At 40.9% G+C, this 10,344-nt stretch overlaps 1 protein-coding gene across 2 annotated transcripts in view; it reads right to left on the reverse strand.

Moving 5' to 3' along the window:
* Window positions 1-8,648, reverse strand: part of LOC110192456 (ATP-dependent RNA helicase DDX19B) — a 42,297-nt gene extending 33,649 nt beyond the window's left edge. Inside the window, exon 1 of one of the 2 annotated variants that reach the window (XM_020963625.2) lies at window positions 8,334-8,648. In XM_020963625.2, coding sequence (XP_020819284.1) covers window positions 8,334-8,633 — 300 coding nt within the window. In that variant the 5' untranslated portion in view covers window positions 8,634-8,648. Of the gene's footprint in view, window positions 1-3,889; window positions 4,086-8,333 lie in introns of those variants that run through there. The other variant, XM_020963626.2, reaches the window with a different exon arrangement.
* Window positions 8,649-10,344: the final 1,696 nt, after the last annotated feature.

Genomic DNA, 10,344 nt, shown 5'->3' on the forward strand with positions numbered 1-10,344 from the left:
TGACTTAATAAACATTTGTTAAGCGTCATGTACCAGTAACTGTGCTAAACACTGGGTATACAAAAAGAGGCAAAAGACAGTCCCTGACCTTAAGCTCATAATCTAATAGATCAGACAACAAGCAGACAAATATATGCAAACTGTCTTCAGGAAAACAGAAAATAATTAAAAGAGAGAAAGCATGAGAATTAAGAGAGGTAGGGAAAGACTTCTTGTCAAAGATGGGATTTAAGACATGGAGGAAGCCAATATAGTTGGAGAGGAGGAGGGAAAGCATTCCAGGCTTGGAGGAGAAACAGAGAAGATAGGAGGAACCTTCTTGTTCTATGAACAGCAAGAAGGCCTGTGTCATGGTTTGAAGAGGTGTAAAACAACAAAAAAAAGTGGTAAGAGCTAGATTAAGAGGGACTGTGATAAGTACTAGGGATATAAAAACAGCCCTCAAGGAGCTTCCCTTCTATTGGAGCCTATAATATGTAAACAGATAAAGTTAAATATTACAGATAATTTGAGGATGAAGAAAACCTCCTATAGCAATATCAACTAAGTTGAGCCTGAAAAAAGTAAGGCTTCTGTGTGCTGTCTTGGGGAGGGTGGGGGGAGAAAAATTTTCAACTCAAAAGCATATGGAAGTTATTGTTGATAAATCAAAATAAATTAATTTAAAAAAAGATAAAAAAAAGTAAGGCTTCTTAGACTTAGAATAAGTGCATTCCAAGTATGCACATTACAGTCTATGCCAAGGAAAAAAATGCAAAAGAACACAGTGAGTGAGGTTGTATGGTTATGGAAGACAAGATCAAAGGTATGACCATCCAACTCTATATTTATCTAAGGTACAGTGAATGAGTAGGTACTATGAAATTGAGGCTAAGGAACTAGAAGGTCAAAAAGTTTAAGGGAACATTGAAAAATGTATTGAAGTTCTTCAATTTGTGGGCAGAGATTGAGTGGGTGAAGAGAACTGTGAGTCAGGCATTGAATTCCTTGACAAAGAAGGGAGAATGGCTTGGAAGGCAACAAAGACTGCAACATGAATTTAGATAGGATGACACAGATGCACAAAGCAGCTCTCAAAGAAAAGAAGCTGCTTTTTTTTTTTTGCTTTTTGGTGAGGCAATGGGGTTAAGTGACTTGCCCAAGGTCACACAGCTAGTAAATGTTAAGTGTCGGAGGCTGCATTTGAACTCAGGTCCTTCTTACTCCAAGGCCAGAGCTCTATTCACTGCGCCACCTAGCTGCCCCAAGAAGCTGCTTTTTGATGAGGACATAAGGAGATTCTGGAAGAAACAATGAGAAGTAAGGAATATGCCTACTCATCTTACTGGCCAGTGTGTCCAGGTAAATTTGAGAAAGTGCACCTAGTGCTGTAGAACGTAGGGTGGAATGCAAAGTCTTCTGGAGGGAGTCAATATTCTATGAGTTCAAGAAGATACTTCTTTCCCTCAGGATAAGTATGAGTAATCAATCAAAAACAAAAATGAGAGATATTTTAAAGAATTAAAAAGATTCTAACAGCATCATTACACTTCAAAGTACTTTAAAAAATCACCATGATCAAGTAATATTTAAATCACTCTCCAGAACAGGCCAAGGCTAATTAATGTGTTTTTTTAAGAGCTGGTGGATACTTTTCAACACTTATACAAAATTAGGGTTGAAGGAGGGGAAGGGCAAGAAAAAAATTTCATTTGTTGATCAGTTGGGCGTGGAGAAGACTCTCTAATCCTACTAAAGGAAAAAGACATTTAATAACAGCACCTCTAGGCATCTCTCCTAATATCTATGAGAATAAAATCTACAAGGGAAGTCATGTTGGGAAGACAGGAAGGGAAAAAATACTAAACTATATATTGATGAAATATTGCTGGTAAAGGATATGGTTGAATGTTGACTACCTTGGTAAATTATACAAATAAATTTACAAGGCAGCCTTTCTAAACTACTTGTGTCAATCTACTACTCTTTGCTACAGAAGTTTGAGGATGGTTATTTTAATACTTATAATAACAAACTTAACGACAATGTTTGAAAGCCTATCCAAATAAATAATATATCTTGCTTATCATAAACTGTATTTCTTTCAATAAACACTGATGTCTAAATGCATTGCAAATATTTATCGCTACCAATGTTGGGTATAACATTTTAGGACCTTTTCAATAGAAGATATGCTGTTATTTGATGTATCATCCTTTCTACTAAACAAATAGACTTGTACCAAATTATAACAATTAGAATATAATTTTCAGGTAAAAAATATTGTAATAATAAAATAAATTTTTGTGGCATTCTGTAAAGGTCTCAGCACAACCCAAAAGTATAGAATGCCCACCTAGTTCCACAGAACTTAGAACATGTAAAACATGCTCTCACAGACCTTTAAAGCAAAGCCTGCGTCATTAAATCCTTTCTTTTCCAACTCTATTTTCCATCACTCTAGCGGTGATATACTGAATTTGAACACTTAAGAATGAGTATAAGAAGCCACAGTTGCTCCTAAATTGCCCTCCTACTGCTCTATTTACTTTGACTAAAGAAAAAGAAATAAATGTTGCAAATCTCCCTGGAAACATTTTCTACCTCTCTGGAAATTAACCAGCAAATTGAAAGAACAATATGAAGTCTATCAAAGCACTGTTACCACAACTACAAACTTTCAACTGGCCTTTATTCAAGCACTTAAGAAATCCTAAAACTCAGAGATCAGACAGACAGATTTTCCTTCTTGTCAAACAATTATTAGAGGAGCCTTTATAGCATTAGTTCTGTGGAACTTACCCCTATAGGAAAGGCAGAAATTTTAAACTAACTGGCACTGGCCTCAGCCAAAACTGAAAGGTTGGAAACCTGATGTATCCACCCCACTAGCCTTAAGGTCCATATTCTTAAGTGCCTTGGATCCTTAGGATGGCCAGGCCTGCCCACCCAATCAGCATTGCTTCTACTTTATACCTCTCTCCTTCCATTAAAGCCTGCAAAGTCAAAAGTATTTTATAAACCACTTAATATTACCGTTTTAAATAACAGATTATGGTTACCTGTTACCACTCCCAAGGGTACTGGTATGTTACCAGAGCACAAAACACAATGTAATTAATTTCTACTAGTAGAATTTCAATAATTAGCACAGTCCAATGACTGAAATAGTTTTCAGGGACTTTGAAAAATACTTTTCAAATCACAGGAGAGTTGGTCCCAAATCAAAGCTATCTACCAGTTCTCTACTTATGAGACACATTTGCCAAAAAAAAAAAAAAAAGATTTGGGAGGGGAAAAGGAGAGGAGTTTTAGTATGTAAGGGGATGAAGTCAATCAATCAATCAATCAATCAACAAGTATTTATCAAGGATCCTATCATGAACCAGAAACCGTACTGGGTATATACACAGAAACAAAAACGAAACCATTTCTATCCTCAAATACAGCAGAGGAGTTGGCCAGGGGCTTTTCCCATTTTTCTTTGTGTACCTGTCAAATTGCAAGGAAGGTACTCAGAGACCAAAGATGGCTGGGTAATACCTTCCACAGAGCTCCTACTATTTCCGAGAGCCCGAGGCCTAACATCACCCTAGGAAAACTGTTTCTCACATGCTTCCACCTCCCGATGGAGAGGATGGACTGACGCCGCAGACTGACCCACAGTCAGGGCACGTCCAAGCCTGACTGCGCCCATCTTTTACAAAGCTCTGGGGCTTTTTTCTCAGTGCAGAGGAGAGAGATTTTGCCCAGAGAAAAAAACGTAAATCAAAAAAGGATGCGCGCTCGGGGGCTCGGGCCCCGGCCCCCCCACCTTACCTCCCCGCCCGCCCACCCTCCGATACCGTCCCAGCCCGCTCCCCCCATCTCCCGCAGGGCCCAGGCTCCGTGACAGCCAAGGCCAGCTCACCGACTCGGCCGCCGCCTCCTGCTCGTCCACCGCCAGGGCCCACGAGTCAGTGGCCATGGCTCCAGGCCGGTGGCCCGGGCTGGATGGCCGCCGCAGGGAGGGCTCCGGGGCTGGCACTGTGGAACCCATGAGCAATGGCGGAGTCTGGAAGGGGGCGGGGAGCGCCGGTTAGCAGCAGCCGGGCTGGGCGCAGGGCCGCCACTTCCGTGCTGAGGCGCCTGACCAAGCCCCCAGAAGCCGGGCCACGCCCCCTCCAGCTGATCTGGGGGCGGGGAGAGGAACGGGCAGTTCCAAAGAAGAAAATCCAGCTGTCACCAAGCCTAGGAAGAGGCTCCAAATCACTAATAATTAGAGAAGTGCAAATAAATCGAGGCAACTTTGGTTTCCACCTCAAATCTGGCAATGACGCTTATAAACTGTGTAATCCTGGGGAAGTCACTTAACTGCTCTTGGCCTCAGTTTCCTCATCTGTAAATCAGAGGATGGGGTCAAGAACATCAAGAAAAATAATAGAAAAAAAAGTAAAAAGAAATAAGTTTAGCAGAACCAGATCTCAATTTTACTGCAAAAACTGATTGAACCTATTTTAGTATGGTTTAAAAATAGAGCAACTGATCAATGCATACAGAAGCAAATGAATACAGTAGCATACTCTCCGGTAAACCCAGACTTCCAAATCCCAGGGCAAGAACTCATGATTCCACCAAAAACAATGGGAAAAGTAAAGAGCAGTCTAGAAGATATTTGGTGCAGACCAACCAACTCCAATAGATACTCGACTTAAAGTTTTTATCAAAAAAAAAAATTAGAGGGGCAAGGAAGAAAATACCTTCACAATTATCAATAAGGGAAGAGTTCAGGACCAAATAAGGGTGACATTTTGATTGCATAAAATTTAAAAAAAGTTTTGCACAAACAAAACCAATGTAGGTAAGATTATAAGGGAAACAGTTAACTGGGGAAAAAATCTTTGCAAAAAGTTTCTCTGATAAAGGTCTTGCATCCATAATATATAAGGAACTAATTCAAATTTATAAAATAAGAGTCATTCCCCAGTACATTAAAGATAAAAAAAAAGATACAAACAGGTAGTTTTCAAAGGAAATAATCCAAGCTCTCAACAAGAATATGAAAAGATTCTCCAACTAACTAATAATTAAAGAAATAAAAATTAAAACAACTCTAAGGTTCCACCTCACACCCTTCAGACTGGCAAAGATGACCAAAAAAAGGAAAACGAGAACCACAGCAGGGTTGAGAGAAAACAAGCACATTTATGTACTGTCTTCAGTGGAGCTGCTCATTGATCCAGACATCTAAGAAAGCAATTCAGATTTAGGCCTCAGAAGTCAATGAACAGTGCCTATGCCCAAAGATGCCACCTCTAGGCCTATACTCAAAGACACCAAGGAAGAGAAAAAGGAACTGGCATGTACAAAAAATGTTTATAGAAGCTCTTTTGGTTACAGCGAAGAACTGAAAACTAAGAGACTGACCCTCAATTGCGGAATGGCCAAATAAATTATAATAAAGGAATGCAACTGAATATTATTGCACCAAGAGAAATTATGAAAGGGGCAGTTTCAGAGAAATCTTGGAATACTTGGATGAAGTGATGTGGAGTAAAATGAACAGAGCAGGATTGGGGATGTTGGAACAAACCGTGGCAGGCAAATGTAATGGAATGTTATTATGCTTAAGAAACTACAAATATGATAAAGATATACATGAACCGATAAAGAACGAGGAAAAGCAAAGAAATCAATACATACTAGGGCAGCAATACGGTAAATGTAAAGAATAATCACCACAATCAAAAGTGAAAGTTGTGACATTATAAAGAACAAACTTTTTTGATTTATTGATCAGTTTTGCTGAATTTTTTGTCTTTTTCCCCTTTATCTTAAAAAAAAAAATTTGTTATATATGGGATAGTTCTGTGGGAACAGGAAGGGATGTGAATACTGGGAAAATATTTGCAATATAAACTAAGAGATAATAAAAATTTATTTTTTAAAAAGAAATAAACAAAAAACAATTTATAAAATAAGAATATGCCTTTAAAGAAAAAACTTTTAAAGACTTAAGAACTCTGATCTATGCAATTAGTAAACACGATTCTAGAAGACTGATGATTAAGTATGCTGCCTACCTCCTAACAGAAAGGTGGTAAGAGTCAATAAAATATTTTCGGACATGGGAATATGTTCTGCTTGACTGTACATGTTTTTTGTTACAAGAGTTTTTTCTTTCTTTTTTTTTCTCTAATGGAGGTGGGGAGGGAGAGGGAGGCTAGGGCTAGAATTGGTGGAAGGAAGGAAATGGGAAGTATTGAAAGTTTTTTTAATACACAGAAGCCAGAAGTACAGCAGGACAGCTTTTGAAAGTTACAAGTTGAATTAAACAGATTTCCCCCCAAATGCAGTTTTTAGCTTGATAACTTCAGAAGTATAAATGTTACAAGCTATACAAAATTATTGCCGTGTCTCATTAAAATATTATTCAAAATTCAAAAAAGCATAACAAATTTATTTAACTTTCAAGTGATTTTTTAAAAAGTTGTAGCATTTATGTGATTCTGAAGTTAAAGTTTAAAATTGTGCTAAAACCTTTGGGATACCCTATATACTTAAAAAGAAAAACAATTTGTACCAAAATAGAGATTTGTGGTTTCATGTACATTACATTCTGTTCTACTTTGAATAGGGAAATGCTCATTTTATTCAGTATTTAAATTTTTTAAAAAGATTGGTTACTACTGTTCAGGCTGCTTCCTAACCCAAACAGGTTTTTTCATTTCTTTATTTTTGTGAATAGAAATTAACTACCACGTTGTAATTCTTTCATTTTTCATTCAAAACATCAAAAGCTAATTCTTTAATTTTTAAAATCCCTAAGCTCAGGAACTGTCCAACCACTGAACCAATCTATATTCCTACACATATACTGAACAGAGGACTGATACGTGACATTTACAAACCATATGCTTTGGTTATAGCTGCTTAACTGCTAAAATAGGCAGTAAATAAACAGCCTGAAAATAAGGGCAGTTAGGTGACACCTGGAGTAAGGAAGAGCTATGTTCCTGAGTTCAAATCTGGCCTCAGACACTTTCTACCTTTGTGACCCTTGGCAAGTCATTTAACCCCATTTGCCTCAGTTCCTTTATCTATAAAAATGAGCTGGAGAGAGGAAATGACAAATCACTCTAGTATCTCTGCCAAGACAACCCCAAATGGGGTCAAGAAGAGTAGAACATGACTGAGCAACAAAAAGCCTGAACTAGTAGGTTACTATTTTTAGCACACATGAATAACTTTTAACATACACTGACACTCCCATAGGATCACAATGCCCAGCCTTCTGAACTTCCCATGTCACTGAGACAGAGCAGGGCAGTTGTAAGAGCACTGAATGTTAACTCAGAGAACCTGAGGGCAAATCTCTTAGCTCTGCATTGGGAGGCAGAGGAGCTTGGCTCACTTCAGTCTCAGCTCTGCTACTTAGTGGTTACACGGCTAGCATGCAAGTCCCTTAATCTCTCTGGGCCTCCTACTCCTTCTCTGTCCAATGAAGAGGTACGTCTACATGCCCTCTTAGGTACCTTCAGCTCCAAGTTCTAGAATCCTTTGTGACAAATCTGGGTGATACCTTCTTTTGTTGTCTCTCTATGGTGAGCAAAGCTGTACAACAAATGTTTTCTTAATACTTGTCAGAATTACTCTTAACAGAATCTCTAAATACTGTGCTGTTCATTCTGTAGGAGGGAAGATTCTTCTTCCCTCCTTCCCACTTTAAACACGGAACACTAAATGTTCAGACTCACCAAAAGAGAAAAAGAGATTAAATAGCACTGCTACCACTTAGAGCCTTAGAAGAAGAGAGGGAGCCTGGTGACACCTTCCTTTTTCTTTCCCCTGGGTTCAAATCTTTTTTTGTGGCTCTTTTCAATTCCTTTTAAACTCAGGTCCTGTAGATTCAAATGGGATTTCATCTTAACTCAATTTCACAATCTCCAATTGCCTTGGAGATCTTGTAGATTTAGTAATCATGGGATTCTTCCTATCCCCTGTTGTTGTGGGCTGCGGGACTGAACAACTGGTAGCCAAACCAGGCTCACGTTCAAATCCCACCCCAGACACTTGCTAGCCTATATGGCCCTTGTCCAATTACTGACCCTCTCTCTACCTCAATTTTCTCAACAATAAAATTGTGGGGGCTAGACCCAAAGATCTTAGGCCAGGGATTAGTCCACACTCCCTTTTTTCCTTCATCATTTAAGAAGCTGACCAGGTGACTTCAGAAGGGTCCAGCCTAAAAGGCCTGAGCAGACTGCCCACAGGCCTGGGCCTGGGCCTTCCTACTGCTCCTTTCTCCATCTCCTTCCCAACAACACTTATATCCCCCACACCCCCCAGGTACCCCACTCCCAAACAACACTCACGTCCCCCACGGGCAGGGCCAGGGAGAAGAGGCCCAGAGCCTGGCCTCGGGCTCGGCCACTCCTGTTGGCCATGGCCTCCACAGCTCCCCCAGGGATAGTGGCAGTTAGAGCACCTCCAACTGCCACCTTGGGCAGGGCCCATGTGTGAAGGAGGCTGTCATTGGCCAGGAGGAAGATGGATGGGCTAGAACAGCCAATCAGAGCCAGGGAAGACCCCTCAAAAGCAGCTGATCTTTGGTGGTGCAGACATCTCGATGAGGCTCGGCCAGCCTTGGACCTGGGGGAGCAAGAGAGGCTCATGGGTGGCCAGACTCCAAAGGCCACCCTCAGCTTACCTCCTAGGGCTGCAGGTTCTTTTCCCCAGGCACCCTCTGGAATGGCAGCAACCACACTTCTAAATATCTATAGGCCAGAGTCAGCACAGAGCCAAGCTACCAAGCACCCCTCCTGGGGAGGGGGGGAAGAGCCATGAACCCCTGCTTTGAGGCTCCTCAGAAGCCTTCCCTAAGCAGTTTAGGCCTAGTAAAGCTTGTGACTGTTTCCTAGTGTAGCAGCAAGTGCTGGGGAGAGCCTGAGAAGTGATCCCTTAGCACACACCTGCCAAGCCAGATAGCTCAATGACAGCAGTACCTCCCAACTTGCTCCTGAAGCAGAAGAGAAGGGACCTTTCTTCTGAGGCCTGGATCATTAGCTTAGTCAATACCATGACTTCAACTGCCCACAAGGTCATAAACAAGGCCCAGTCAGCTCTAGGACACACTTCAAAGGGCTGGAAAAGAAAAAGGTCCGGGGCAGGGAGAATACAGTGAGGGTTCAGAATCATTCTCTTCTCTAAGTGAAGCTAATAAGGATCAGCATGAAAAAGAGGACTATATGCCAGTCTAACTGACCAGAATAATCTTCCCTAAGGAAAAAAAAACCCACTATATGGACCAACCAGCCAGTCTCTCTCATTGTCAAACTATTTTTAGTGACAGCATACATACATCTGCAAGGTCAGTGAGTAAGGTGGGTCATATCACCCTATCAGGGGTAGGGAACTGCTGGCCTCGAGGCCACATATGGCCTTCTAGGTCTTAGGATGTGGCCGCCTGACTGAGTCCAAGTTTGACAGAACAAATCTGTTTATTAAGAGGATTTGTTCTGTGAAGTTTGGATTCAGTCAAAGGGCCACACTTGAGGGCCTAGAGGGCAACATGTGGCCTCAAGGCCACAGGTTCCCCACTCCTGTGGCCTAAATTAACTAAGAGCAGATTGAATATTTAACAATTAAATTTGGCTACAGCTAATTCCTATTCATTTTTTAACTTTTCACAACCACATTTTTTTCCTTTAGATGGGTACAAATCCAGGCTTTGTTACTTTTACCTCTATGACCTCATCACCTAACCTTCCTTTAGGCCTTAGTCTCCTCATCTTTAAAATTAAGGTGTCCAAACTCACTGCTAAATGCTCCCCCTCCCTGAGTGCTGCAGAAACAAATTAAACAGGAACCAGGAAATGTTTAACAAAAGTAAAAAATTTAACCTGGACACCGTCTATTTGTGATTTTCTAACTCCATATACAGCCACAGAGCTGTTTCTATTTGAGTTTGACACTACTGAACCAGACAGATAGATGACCTCTGGGTGTCTGTCGCCCAGCTCTTATGAACCTTTTATGAAGTGAGCCAAGGGACTGCCAAGTGAAAGTGAGGCATCAAAGAACCGGTTCTACACCTGTTTAAAGGTCTAGTTCCTGATGTATCATCTGCTCCTACAAAACACTGGCAGAAAAAAGCCTGGGAGCCCCCTCAGCAAGGCTGCTGAGGCATTTTACAGTATGGCTTCAGTACCACTTTTCTAAATTTAGGTTTAATTAAACAGGAACTCTCTCCTCCAGCCATGCTGCTAAGTTCCTCCACAAACCCTACCATCCTTCTGTTTATGTTTAAAGTCTCAATTGCTCCACAGAGCCTTCCTTTCTCTCCTCAGCTCACATTCATCTCCTGAAGCGAGGGGGAGGCCTGGA

Source organism: Phascolarctos cinereus, unplaced genomic scaffold (genome assembly GCF_003287225.1).
Source record: "Phascolarctos cinereus isolate Bilbo 61053 unplaced genomic scaffold, phaCin_HiC Scaffold_2;HRSCAF=192, whole genome shotgun sequence".
NCBI classification, from domain to species: Eukaryota; Metazoa; Chordata; class Mammalia; order Diprotodontia; family Phascolarctidae; genus Phascolarctos; species Phascolarctos cinereus.